Raw genomic sequence first — 14,639 nt, 5'->3', positions numbered from 1 at the left:
AGCTGACTTCTTTGCTAGATTCAATTTCCTAGTAAGTTCCTTCAATTTCTCCTTACTTCCACAGCCATTTCTAACTCTATTTCTTTCCAACCTGCACCTCCTTCTTAGTCTCTTTACTTCTCTGTTACAATTGCTTTAAATCCATCCCAGGGTCTATTTACATTTTTATTTACCGTTTTCTACCGATCGTAGTTACTTTTTTTAAACTCCCTCATGCCTGTGTCATCAGCATTATGGTACTGCCTAATACTCCTAGATTTATATCTTCCTTTCTTTGACATTTATTTTTAACTACCACAAAAACAGCTTTGTGTTCATTAATGCCATCTATTACTTCGGTTTCCTATAAAGCTCATCTGGTTTTACCATCACCACATCCAGAATATTCTTCCCTCTAGTTGGTTCCATCACTTTCTGAATCAGGTGCCCTTCCCATACTAACTTATTTGCCAATCGTTGGTCATGCTTCCTGTCGTTCGCATCACCTTTCCAATTGACATTTGGTAAATTGAGATCATGTGATAATGTCCAATAATGGACCATTTATGTTGGTATTATAAACAGAGATCATCCGCTACAATCACGTTCCTTTCCTTATCGTTTCCCACATAGCTGATTATCTTATCAAATATTTCTGAATGAGCGTCTGCGCTAGCCTTTCCCTCTCTGTACACTCCAAAGACATCAAGTTGCCTATTATCTTTAGAGATGAGCCTTACACCTAGAATTTCATGTTTGACATCTTTAACTTTTTTATAGCTTACAAATTCTTCTTTCACCAGAATGAATACTCCCCCTCCTACCATTCCAATCCTATCTCTAAGATACACCCTCCAGTTCCGTGAAAAAATTTCTGCATCCATTATATCATTTCTCAGCCATGATTCAACTCCTATTACAATATCTGGGAGGTATATATCTATTAAATCACTTAATTCTATTCCTTTCTTTACAATACTTCTACCATAGAGCACTAACATTTTTATGTCATCCCTACTTGATCTCCAGTTCCCTGTTCCCTTATCACCGCTTCTTTAAGGCACGCTCCCACCTAGTGGAATCGAATCGAACCGAACAGCTGAAATTTCCACTCGACCGCTCACATCTAGCGGAATAGAATCGAACGGGATTCTACGGGAAACTTCAGGCTTGCAATGGACAGTCTGATAGAAGGTGTGAGGAGGCAGAAAATTACGAGAGATCAGAAAGTTTCTGGGTGCATGAAATTAACAAGAGAGCCGAAAGAAGAGTATTCAAACTTATTTGAATGTTTATTGCGCGATGAAGCTAAGTCGCGACGGTAGGCCTACTTCAGACTTACTGTATTGCAATTTCAACAACTATTTCAGATAGTAGAATTTAACAGAAAAGTTCAATTTTACAGGAGGAAATTTTACAGGAAACCTCATATGCAATGGGAGTCCGTGATCATTTTTAAAACAACTTTAATGCAGCAGATTGTGACCTGTTGCAGAATGAAATCATTAATCGAGGTGGCCTCAACATTATATTTTTACAATTTGCATTACATTGCACCGGCACGGATAGGTCTTATGGTGATGATGGGATAGGAAAGGGTTAGGACTTTGGCGTTAATTAAGGTACCGGCCGAGCATTTACCTGGTGTGAAAATGGGGAAACCACAGAAAACCATCTTCAGGGCTGCCGACAGTGGATTTCGAACTCACTATCTCACGAATGAAAACTCACACCTACGAGACCCTAACTGCACGGCCAACTATCTGTAACATTAATTAAAGACCATGAAGTGTATTTATTGTCCACAACAGAGCAATTTAGTATACAGTAGCCTACTATTTGTTAGAAACACATATACGACAGTTTGAAACCTAGGGAATGCCACTTAGAAATCGTTCACTGTAAATATAATAAACACTTAAATATAGATCCCATATGACATGTAGTGTCAATTATCATACTTATATACCGTATGTGGACTCCAACATAACATGATTTTGTGATGAAGTCAACAAAAGTTATGAAATAAATTGTATATAGACTACAGTAACCTACAACAAAATTGAATATTCTAGTAAGTTTGGTTTTTCATAGCCGTGATTATTTCCGCTCAGGCATCATTTTTCATTTTCAGTAATGCTCGTGGATCTTGTAGTAGAGGAAATTATATTTTTGAATAAAAGTGGTAAGTTTTCCCGTGTCTTGTATTAATAAATCAAATAAACTTACAGAAAATAGAACGTTCCCGACCGTATCCAAGAAACAGCTGACTTTCCAGCTGAAGCTGATACATATTTGCCGCCAAATGGTTGTCCGAAAGATCTCGACCCAACAGTCTACAAAGTTGCACGAATCTTGATAATTCTGTTCGATTCCACTCCGCTGGTCGAAAAATATTCTTGGCAGAGAATCCTGTTCCGTTCGGTTTGATTCGACTCGTGGCGATCACAATCTCTATCTCCCATTCAAACACATGTTAAAAACAAATTCTGTTCAGTTCGATTCCATTCCATTCCACTAGGTGGGAGCGGGCCTTTAGCCACCCCGTTTCCCTGAATGTACCTCCCTATAACCCTTCAAAACAAATTTCCTCTCTTACCGGTATATGTACCACTGTGGTTTAAGTGAAGGCCGTCTGAACGCAGATCCCTATCTCTTATCCTCCCATTAGGATCTAGAAATCTCACTCTCAGTTTCCCACATACCCACTCCATAGTCTCATTTAAATCCCCAATCACGTTTCAGTCAGTATCCCTCCTACACAGTATTCCACTGATAACAATCTCCACTTCCTTAAACTTAACCCGTGCTGCTTTTACTCCAAGTGGTATGTTCCGAGCTGTCAGTGGAGAGATGGCATGGAATGACATCAGTAGACGGATAAGTTGAGTGGTGTCTTTAAAAGTAGGAAAGTTCAAAATATGAAGATAAAGCTGGAATTCAAGGGGACATAATTGGGGCAAATATTAGTTTATAGGAAGGGGAGTTAGGAATTGGAATAACTTACCAAGGGAGATGTTCAATAAATATCCAATTTCTTTGCAATCATTTAAGAAATGGCTAGGAAAACAACAGAGAGGGAATCTGCCACCTGGGCAACTGACCTAAATGTAGATCAGTAGTGACTGATTGAAAAGATTTTAGTAATTTATTGCAAAGCTAACTACGGTGTAATCATTTGAAACAATTCATTGCTTCAATTTTTGTGGAGTTTTGAATATATTTAGGTGCATACATATAATTTTAAACAAAGTTTAATCTTTTCCATACAAACACAATTTGGACACTCTGGTACTATTTCCCATAGTTTGAACCTCTAGGAGTAATGCTGGTTTATTTCCTTTTGCCCTGCCAATAAATTTGCTAATTTATCATTGTGCTATTTTTAAAAATATGGTATAGGCTATATAGTGTTTTCCTAGCCTAAATGAGATACTGAAAGAGCTTATTTTATGCACCTACATATCTGCAGTGGAGTAATCACATTTACAAGGTTGGAAATCTCTTCATATGGTTATGAGGGTGTTGAGGGCTTGTAGTAAGGATGTAAAGGAAAAGAATGGTGACCATACATCCCAAAAAATTCTGAACAGTCCAGAATTTGAGAGGTCTCTTACTAGAAAATAAATAAAGTCACTTTTTTGTGGGAAGGAATAATAATTATTCACGGACACCTATCTAGCAAAGTGGGATGAGCTGAACGGTGATTGTTGTCTGACTGAAATGAGACAACAGTTCCAAGTTGAAGAAAATCTGTGAATTAATTTTGTCACTTCCTAGAACTAACAGGTCCTCTTCAATAGCATCCTTGGTCCATAGAAAAAGCGTCATCATAGTTTATAATTCCTGGAGATCGGAGAATTCGGCAAGGACAACTGAATGTCTTAAAGCCATGGTTTTTTTTTCTATTTGTTTCACGTCGCACCGACACACATAAGTATTATGGCGAGATGGGGTGGGAAGGAAGCGGCTGTGGCCTTAATTAAGGTACAGCCCCAGCATTTGCCTGGTGTGAAAATGGGAAGCCATGGAAAACCATCTTCAGGGCTGCCAACAGTGGGGTTCGAACTCACTCTCTTCCGGATGGTTTTCCATTTTCACACCAGACAAATGCTGGAGCTGTCCTTAATTAAGGCCACGGCCGCTTCCTTCGCACTCCTAGCCCTTTCCTGTCCCGTCGTCGCCATAAGACCTATCTGTGTCGGTGCGATGTAAAGCCAATTGTAAATACACTGGAACCATACTCTAGTTGGAGTCTTACCAGAGATTTATATGCCCTCACCTTTACACGTAAGTACCCTCACAACCACGTGCAGAGATCTGTACCCTTTATTTACAATCCCATTCATGTGATTACCCCAATGAAGATCTTTCCTGATATTAACACCTAGATACTTACTTACATAAGGAACTTTCACTCCATCAATACAGTAATTAAAACTGAAAGGACTTTTACTATTTGTGAAACTCACAACCTGACTTTTAACTCCATTTATCACTTGGGAGTAAGATGATGAGCTTCTCAACTACGTGGTATGTTTCGAGCTGTCTGTGCAGCGATGGTGTGGAATGATATTAGTAGACAAATATTCTTTTTTCTAGTTGCTTTATGTCGCACCGACACAGGTAGGTCTTATGGCGACGATGGCACAAGGAAGGGCTAGGAGTAGGAAGGAAGTGGCCGTGGCCTTAATTAAGGTACAGCCCCAGCATTTGCCTGGTGTGAAAATGGGAAACCACGGAAAACCATCTTCAGGGCTGCCGACAGTGGGGTTCGAACCTACTATCTCCCGAATACTGGACACTGGCTGCAAAGCGACCGCAGCTATCGAGCTCGGTACAAATATTCTTGAATGGAGTTTTTAAAAGTAGGAAGGATCATAATATGCAGATATAATTGGAATTCAAGAGAATAAATTGGGGGGGGGGGGGGGAATGTTCATTTATAGGAAGAGGAATAGGGTTTGGAATAATTTACCAAGGTAGACGTTTGAGATTTCCAACTTCTTTGAACACTTTTAACAAAAGACTAGGTAAACAAGTGATACGGAATCTGCTAGCACTAAATGTTCCCACATACAGTGTATATCAGCACTTTGTACATGACTTTTAATAATAATGTTATTGGTTTTAGGTCCCAGTAACTACTTTCATGGTTTTTGGAGATACCGAGGTGCTGGAATTTAGTCCCATGTGCCAGTAAATCTAACAACATGAGGCTGATGTACATGAGCACCTTCAAATACCTCCGGATTGAACCTGCCAAGTTAGGGTCGAAAGGCTGAGCCACTCATGAGGGGAACCCGCGGAGTGGAACAACCCGATTTCCCAGAAACTTCGCTCAGCGAAAGGGGGGCCGAACAGATTCCAGCATATCCATAGACACTCGACTATTTCCGAGAAAATGACGGTCGAAGTTTCAGGTGTACTGTACGTGATCCAATGTTTCTTATCCCGCCTCTGTGGTGTAGTGGTTAGTGTGATCAGCTGCCACCCCCAAAGGCCCAAGTTCGATTCCCGGCTATGCCATGAAATCTGAAAAGTGGTTAAAGGGCTGGAGGTAGAGGTGGGATGGTAAATGGATTAAAGAAAGAAACGTGTTGGCAATAAGTTCACGACAAACCAAACACTGGTGGTTCAAATCCCGGTCACTCCATGTGAGATTTGTGCTGGACAAAGCGTAGGCAAGACAGGTTTTTTTCTCTGGGTACTCTGGTTTTCCCTGTCATCTCTCCACTGACAGCTCAGAACATACAGTTAGTCGAGCAGGTGTTCTCCTTTCTCCCAAACTTTGCAAGATATTTGTAATGCTACTCTTTTGTCGGAAATCACCCAGAACAAATTGAGCTGCTTTTCTTTGGATTTTTTCCACTTTTTGAATCAAGTAATCCTGTTGAGGGTCCCACACACTGGAACCATACTCTAGTTGGGGTCTTACCAGAGACTTATATGCCCTCTCCTTTACATCCATACTACAACCCCTATGACCCTCGTAACCATGTGCAGAGATCTGTACCCTTTGTTTACAATCCCATTTATGTGATTACCCCAATGAAGATCTTTCCTTATATTAACACCTAGATACTTACAATGATCCCCAAAAGGAACTTTCACCCCATCAATGCAGTAATTAAAACAGAGAGGACTTTTCCTATTTGTGAAACTCATAATCGTTTAACCCCGTTCATCAACATACCATTGCCTGCTGTCCACCTCACAACATTATCGAGGTCACGTTGCAGTCGCTCACAATCTTGTAACTTATTTATTACTCTATACAGAATAACATCACCAGCAAAAAGCCTTACCTCTGATTCCACTTGTTTACTGATATTTATATATATTAGAAAACATAAAGGTCCAATAATACTGCCTTGAGGAATTCCCCTCTTAATTATTAAGGGACAGAAAAAGCTTCACCTACTCTAATTCTCTGAGTTCTATTTTCTAGAAACATAGCCACCCATTCAGTCACTCTTTTGCTACATCCAGTAGTCTCCCATGATCTACACTATCAAATGCTTAGACAGGTCAATCGTGATACAGTCCATTTGACCTCCTAAATCCAACATATCTGCTATACCTTTCCTAAAACCGAACTGCCTTCTGTCAAACCAATTATTAATTTTGCAAACATGTCTAATATAATCAGAAAGAATGCTTTCACAAAGCTTACATGCGATGCATGTCAAACTGACTGGCCTGGCTGTAATTTTTCAGCTTTATGTCTATCACCCTTTCCTTTATACACAGGGGCCACTATAACAACTCTCCATTCATCTGGTATAGCTCCTTCAATCAAACAATAATCAAATAAGTAGTTCAGATATGGTACTATAATCCAACCCATTGTCTGTAGTATATCCCCAGAAATCTTATCAATTCCAACTGCTTTTCTAGTTTTCAACCTTTGTATCTTACTGTAAATGTCACTGTTATCATAGGTACATTTTAATACTTCTTTAGTATTAGTCACCTCCTCTATCTGGACATTATCCTTGTAACCAGCAATCTTTACATAATGCTGAATGACAAACTACCTTTAATTGCAGAGTCCCCCAGTACGGCAAACATCTCTGTCATATTCCTTCTCTAGATCTACAAAACACAAACATAACTGTCTATTCTTCTTGTAGCGTTTTTCAATTACCTGGTGCATACTGAAAATCTGAGCCTGACAGCCCCTCTGTCATCCAACTTATTCTAAACTATTGATCGCACCCTCTCTTCAAAAATACCAGTGAACACCTTGCCAATAAAATACCTCGATAGTTGTTGCAATCCTTCGTGTTCCCTTGCTTATAGATAGGTGCAATTACTGCTTTAATACAATCAGAAAGATTTCCTTTTATATTCAGAGGATTTTCCTTTTTTATTTGGCTAGTGGCTTTTCGTCGCATCCACACATACAGATCTTATGGTGACGATGGGATAGGAAAGGCTAGGGATGTTGGAAGGAAGCAGCCGTGGCCTTAATTAAGGTCCAGCCCCAGCATCTGCCTTGTGTGAAAATGGGAAACCGCGGAAAACCATATTCAGGGCTGCCGACAGTGGGATTCGAACCCACTATTTCCTGGATGCAAGCGCAATGGCACGTACCCCTAACCACACAGCCAACTCGCCTGGTCAGAGTATTTTCAAAGCATTCCCTGTTTCTGTCCAGCAATTCCCTGGGATCTACTATGAGTTCACCCGATGTATCCAGAACATTATTCATGTCCTTTTTCCCTTCCTTACCGGGCGAGTTGGCCGTGCAGTTAGGGCCACTCAGCTGTGAGCTTGCATCGGGGAGATAGTGGGTTTGAAACCCACTGTCGGCAGCCCTGAAGATGGTTTTCCGTGTTTTCCCATTTTCATACTAGGCGAAAGCTGGGGCTTTACCACGGCCGTTTCCTGCTCACTTCCTATCCGTGTAAAGCAAACTGTAATAACAAAAATTTCCCTTCCTTATTACTGTCCCGAAAAGTTTCACTGTCGCTTGACCAAGCCTTTCTGCGTTATTACCAAAATCTTCTAAAGATGACTTCTTTGATTCTACAATGACTTGCTTCGCTCTGCTTGTTTCACCTAGGTACAATTCCTTATCTACATTTAATTCTTGTTTCCAGTCATTTTTGATATGCCTTATTTTTGCATTTATATGCTGCTCTCACTTCAACATTCCACCAAGATGTCTGCTTTTTCCCATCTTTACGCACAGTTACTACTAGGCTTTCCCTTGCTTTTTGTACTACAGCATCCCTGAATGCCACCCATTCTCTTTCTATATTCTGAACCTGCGTGTTTCAAACTTTTCACTAATCATATTCATGAACTTCTAATTTCTTCATCTTCTAGATTCTATATCCTTATTTGTCTCTCTCTGTCCTAGGCCTAGTGATACTTCACTGCAAAACAGATAGGGGTCTGTGTCATCAAAAGAACGCAGAACGTTCCTAACAGATTTTCTGAATTCAGTCTGTTATGATACAGTTTATTATGGACCTGGTGCCCCTACCCCAGTGTTACCAGGTCCTCAGAAGTTTTGGAAGATTTTCAGATTTTTAAATATTCCAGAAAATATATAATTAGATGGAAATCTTCCTATTTTTCCATCTTCACTTTATAGATGCAATCTAATAGGCAGTAAGTAGTCTATATGGTTGCACATCAATACAATATTACTCATTTAACTGCTATCACTTTTAAGAGAATTTAGGGTACAATAGTGATATATTACCTTGAGAATTAGTTTTTTAAATTGCCAATGGGAAAAGAACTCTCACATACACACACTTATTTGATAACAGACCGAGTTGGGATATCACTACGTGACCTACCCTGTAATTCCTACGAGCAATCTAAGAGTAAAATCCAGCTCGGTACAGTATTTCTGCATCTGATGAAGAGGGCAAGGAGAAAGAGGAAGGGGAGTCCAGTTAGACCCCTTCAAACAACAATGCAGTCGCTGATTCAGGCTGTTCTATTTCCTTTCTTCCATAATGCCTGTTAATATTGACAGCTCCTCATCGAATTCTATTTTCTTCGCCAAGTTGTTTCCAAGGAGTTCATCACATGTTGAATGGAAATGGGACTCGGTAAATTCTGTGATTCAGGAAGCTACCTTATGTACACATAGTCCCAGTGAGAATCTCTCTTCTAATGGGCTTGTATAGTCCTAGGTGCCCAAGTACAAGGAAGGCCACGACTCAAAATTTTGATTTGTTTTGCTTATTTAGAATAAGACAGCGGCCACACACATGTTCCTACAAATGAATTACGTCAAATTATAAGCATAAAAAATAGATATATATCATTTTCAATAAAACTGTACAAGCAGGATAACAGTTGTTACACTAATGTAGACATTCCAGAGCCAGGAACTCTTTTACAGTATACAAGGGATGCTTAATAAGTATTTTCTTTAGTTTTCTTTTGATGATGCTTGTTGGTTAAAGGGGCCTAACATCTAGGTTATCGGCCCAGTTTTGTTTTGAAAATTGAGTATGGAACTGTCTGTCAGTCTAGCAGTAACTAGTTGAACAGTTTCAATCCACATATTAAGAAATTATACTTTAGAAATATATTAATAATATATTATAATATTAATATAGGCCTATATTAAGAAATTAAAGAGTACAGTATGTCCAATTGATTCTGTGTTTGAGTATTATGATTGTGTATCTCTCTTCTGTTACTTCTCTATGGTTATGTCTTACATTTAGTAGAGTATCATACATGTATAAATGATTAACTCTCATCACTGATGTCTCAATAAACAGAGGCTTACACTGGGCAGTCCCAGATGCTCTAGTAATCAAGCGCAGTGGTTTTTTTCTGAAACTAGTATTTCCTCTATTCTGCTACTGTTGCCCCAGAGCAGAATGCCATACTGGAGAATACTGTGGAAAAATGTATAATAAATGCACAAGATACAATTGCTAGGTACTAGATCATGAACTGCTCTAAGCAGATACAATATTTTGGACGTCTCTTGTAAATAAAATTGATATGTGGTTCCCAATTAAGTTTTGCATCTAAATGTTCAATATTCAAGATCCCCATTCCTATATCATACAACTGGTATACCAACTCTCAGTACTGAGCCGTTGTCCATAGTACACAAACTATGATGTAACTACAGTAACCCACACCATGAACTACGGTCAATATAAAATAAAGAGCGATTGCATTTTGTTAAGTCTTCCTCAACATTGCGTTTCTTTTTTTTTTTTTTTCTAGTTGCTTTACGTCGCAACGACACAGATAGGTCTTATGGAGATGATGGGATAGGAAAGGCCTAGGAGTTGGAAGGAAGCGACCGTGGCCTTAATTAAGGTACAGCCCCAGCATTTGCCTGGTGTGAAAATGGGACACCATGGAAAACCATCTTCAGGGCTGCCGACAGTGGGACTCGAACCTACTATCTCCCGGATGCAAGCTCACAGCCGCGTGCCCCTGACCGCACAGCCAACTCGCCCGGTACATTGCGTTTCCACATCACGAGTTCGCTTTATAGAGACAAGAGAGAAAACAATGTTTGCTCTGAACTGCTCGTGTAGGATTAGGTAATATTGATTAAAACTGTCAAATTCTTGTCATAATCAGAATCTGAAAATATTCCTGTACAGCTCATTTTCTGACTTCATAAGCAAAAAGGTTTACAATAATTAAGTTTGTTATCTTTTGGCACTGTAACTGAAATGCTTATTACAAATTAAAGAAGATTAATGGGACTAGCAACAAATTATGATGTAACCATTCAGTGGCGTATGCTGGTATCAAGACTTGGGCTACCACTAGACTTAGGCTACCACTTTTCGATAGTTGGTTTAGGGAACATCAAGCCTTAAGCATTTTGAGCTGCATCCAACAGCCAACGGAGCTGCCCGCTGTGTTTTCTAGGCTGCTTCACAAGCTACTGCCCTGGCCTCTGCCACCGCCAATACTCAACACCTGATCAATCGAGTTGGTAGCCTAAGGTTTAGCAAATTGAAGTCCAGCTTTGAGGCTAAATGGATAGAATGCTTGCCTTTGGTCCGACGGCTCCGGTTCAATTTTCAGAATCAACCCCCTCATACTGTTAATTCTCCTGGCTTGGGAACAGGGTGTTTATGACGTCTTCGCCATTCATTTTATCCTTATTAGGTCACCACCAAGCCTATGTAGATGCCATGCACCATTATTATTATTATTATTATTATTATTATTATTAACATAGTCATCATAATCGTTAAATAACAATGTTGAATTTTACAGTGGTCGTACCCATCGTTCAATGGTTAATTATCTTCCTCGGAAGATCAGTGGTGGTGTCCGACCCATGATCACGGGTTCGATTCCAACCAAAAAAGAGAACACTAAACCTAAAGATTGCGTTTCATTTTAGCAGATCTACCAATAAAAAGAAAACTATATTGCTCCTATAACAGCAGCCCTGCAGTGTCTTCCTACAAGGATGTAGAAGTAAACGGGAGTGAAATACCAGCACTCCGTTATCTATATATTTAAAACAGAAGGATGAGGTGAGGAAGTATGTACTATGAGTAACGCATGGTGATAGTTAGTAGTGGTGATCTGACAGACCGAAGCCTAGCACAGCTATCCTCCACCGGTCCCCGCACCTGTAGCCAGACAGCAGCAAGCCGCGTGAGGCGAGTCGATGGGAAGGGGCGAGAGTCTGGGCTGCAATATCAGTCTCCGAAGCCTTGTTCTCAGAAATAAGTGCAACGTGTTTTCTCATTGCTTTCAAGGTTTGCAAATGGAACACTGTGTCAGATGCTTACAATATAATGTGCTTTAGATTTCCATCGCTCGCATTTGAGGTTTGGGCTTCACTGATAGCCTTGGTAGCCCTCAGTATATGCCACTGCAACCATTACTGAATTAACGCCAAGGCAGCTACAGTTTGAATCCTGACCGATGCAAGCAGGATGTTTTAAACGAAAAGCGACGTCCTTGTGATTCAGATTTCATGTAACACTGGAGGTCCCGTGGCTACGATCACATAAAACTTCGAGCTTGTTTATCTTGGTGAGTGTAATTTCACATAGGATTCTTAATTCTGTGAATGATCTATATACTTAAGGTGCAATTGTGAGCCTACAAACACACTACAATAATAGCGTCTGTGCAGATTATCTTTTCTCTTTACATTAAGGCTTGCTGAATAATTTGCAACAATTTCACTAAATTAAGTTAATAAGGATTTTGCAAATATGATGCTCACCAAATAATAAATGCACAAGATACAACTGCTAGGTACTAGATCACGAACTGCTCTAGGCAGCTACAATATTTTGGATGTCACTTGGAAATAACATTGATATGTGGTTCCCAATTAACTTTTGCATCTAAACGTTCAAGATCCCCATTCCTATATCATACAACTGGAATACCAACTCTGTTGCTCTGGAAATGAACCTCTTCAGGATTGCACATTTCCATTTGTAACTATCCTGACAGGTGAAAAATGCTTGGGAGGATACCGGAAAGAGATTAAAGACTGAAGGTGTTTACAGGGGTAGGTCAGATCATGAGTTTAAGATAATATTAAGTCAGTGGCACAATTCCTGGGGGGGGGGGGGAAATTCACTTGTTGGAGGGTGGGGTTAAGAGAATGGAGCATGTCACTAGAAGACATTTTCAACACTTCCCCTCCCAAAATGCATTCATTCAAATGTAGAATCAGGTCATGGCAGGAGGAAGTAAGAAACCAGCAAGAGACAGTAGACCTATTAGGCCTATTATTATTATGGTATTTGTAAATGTTTATAAGTGTACTTTTTTGCAATTTTGCCACTGGGAAAAATACCCGATTTACGAAATAAATGTTCCAATATACTGAAGTCCTAGAGTGAAAAAACACTGAAAACCTCCAGTCTTGTCATCATTTTTCTGAATGTCAGGATTGTGCACAAGTGTGCATAATGGGAGAGAGATAACATCTTACAATAGGAACTGATCTTGTCTTCATTTTTCACTTGTTACAGTGTTTATTTTACTTCCTCTTGTATTCTTCCATACTTCTTTCTTTTCTTTGCTGAAGAAACAGGCTTCTATTGATCTGTTTTCAGTTTAGGGACTTGCAGTCCATTCCAAGACACTGAACTAGGAATTTAGCAGCTGTGCTCATCACAAAACTGCAAAAGAATGGTCAAATGCCAACAGACTAATTTGCATGTTATGGGTTGCAAATAGATTCAAGAAATCATTTTTCTTGTCATGCATTCATTTACGTCTGGACGACTTTCATTAATTTTCTGTAGGGTGCAATAAATACAAATTAAGAAATGACTGACTGATATGCATTCTTTTCTATTAAAATTATGGATAGCTATCTTGTAGACAAGGGCTTATGCTAGCAGTTTTCAACAGCCTGAATGACATAACATGTCATAAAAAAAGGCTTTTCAATAAATGAAATCCAGGTGAACTTCTTTGATAATCTGAGAATATAAAACTGAAATGTTTCTAGCATGCATGAGCAAGCAGAGTAAACTTCTCTTACTTGACCAGCTGTATCCAATATATCCAACTGAGATGCTTCACCATCAATAACTGCTTGCTGTTGATAAGCGTCCTCTAGAAAGAAATTAAATTACAATAGAACCGTTTGCTAGAGAAACTGGGAAGGGCCCCTTCATAAGTGATACATCAGCAAGTTAGCTCACCAATTGTAGGGTCATGATAATCCAAAAATCTGTGCTTGACGAACTGTAACGTCAGAGCTGAAATGAATTAAACATTTAAATAATATGAACTTCGTAAATTTAGTGCAATTTAGCAACAACAACATCTACATATTGAAGATCGAAATCACACCTGATTTGCCAACACCACCGTCTCCCAAAACAACAATTTTATACACACGCAGACCACCCCGGGTTGTCTGGCATGATGTTACAGGTGGTCCTTGTGAACCACCGCGACCGTCACGATCAAGCCCATCCGCGAGCCCCATTCTAGCAGGTCTTCTCCCCGGAGAAGACCTACTTCCAGACCCTGACGGGCCTGCTTGCTCAGCCGCCAGTTCTAATTCTTTATGCACTGCTGCTTCCTAAATACTTCCCCCTTTTCAAGGGAAATCTAGGTGTCGCTCCTTAGATTTAATCTGCAGCGGATGCCCTAGACCACACTGAAATGGCCTAGGGCTTCAGTCACCCCAACACAATATAACCGCTTCGGCGGTAGAAGCAAGAATAACACCCCTTCCTAAAACACTACATTCTCGCTTCTCGCCATCTTACAGGTACACCCAGGACAATAAAATGTAAAGCATTTGTCAATTCAACCAGCTGACATCGTATAAACGTCACTACACAGAGTAGCCAAGTGTTCAAAAATTAATTTAATATTACAATATGTGATGTGGTTGAATGTTGGCACGAACCACGAAAGGACCGGTTTTACACTGGTCTTGGCCAATTAGCAACCCCTAGGATAATAAGAACCGCTTCTGTGCAGGAGAAATTTAAATCCTCTTATTTATCGACTAATCACATCTGGTGCTGCATGACAAAAACATGTGAAGTGAATTTAATCATTTTTTGGGCATTAACTACAAAATGCAATGGTCTTCATCGTTATCCATAAATTTAAATCAAATACTCTCTGCATAAACTAACCGAAACCGAGCTCGATAGCTTCAGCCGCTTAAGTGCGGCCAGTATCCAGTAATC

The 14,639-nt window shown here is 39.8% G+C and overlaps 1 protein-coding gene across 1 annotated transcript in view; it reads right to left on the bottom strand.

Moving 5' to 3' along the window:
• The window catches only part of Ric (Ras-related protein interacting with calmodulin), a 191,634-nt gene extending 177,426 nt beyond the window's left edge, over positions 1-14,208 (bottom strand). The window contains exons 1-3 of the mRNA XM_067140304.2: positions 13,783-14,208; positions 13,632-13,688; positions 13,469-13,542 (exon numbers count right to left, since the gene is read on the bottom strand). Coding sequence (XP_066996405.1) covers positions 13,469-13,542; positions 13,632-13,688; positions 13,783-13,921 — 270 coding nt within the window. The 5' untranslated portion in view covers positions 13,922-14,208. The remainder of the gene's footprint in view (positions 1-13,468; positions 13,543-13,631; positions 13,689-13,782) is intronic.
• Positions 14,209-14,639: the final 431 nt, after the last annotated feature.

Source organism: Anabrus simplex, chromosome 2 (assembly GCF_040414725.1).
Source record: "Anabrus simplex isolate iqAnaSimp1 chromosome 2, ASM4041472v1, whole genome shotgun sequence".
In the NCBI taxonomy this organism is placed as follows: domain Eukaryota; kingdom Metazoa; phylum Arthropoda; class Insecta; order Orthoptera; family Tettigoniidae; genus Anabrus; species Anabrus simplex.
This window is presented reverse-complemented; position numbering and strand designations above follow the sequence as displayed.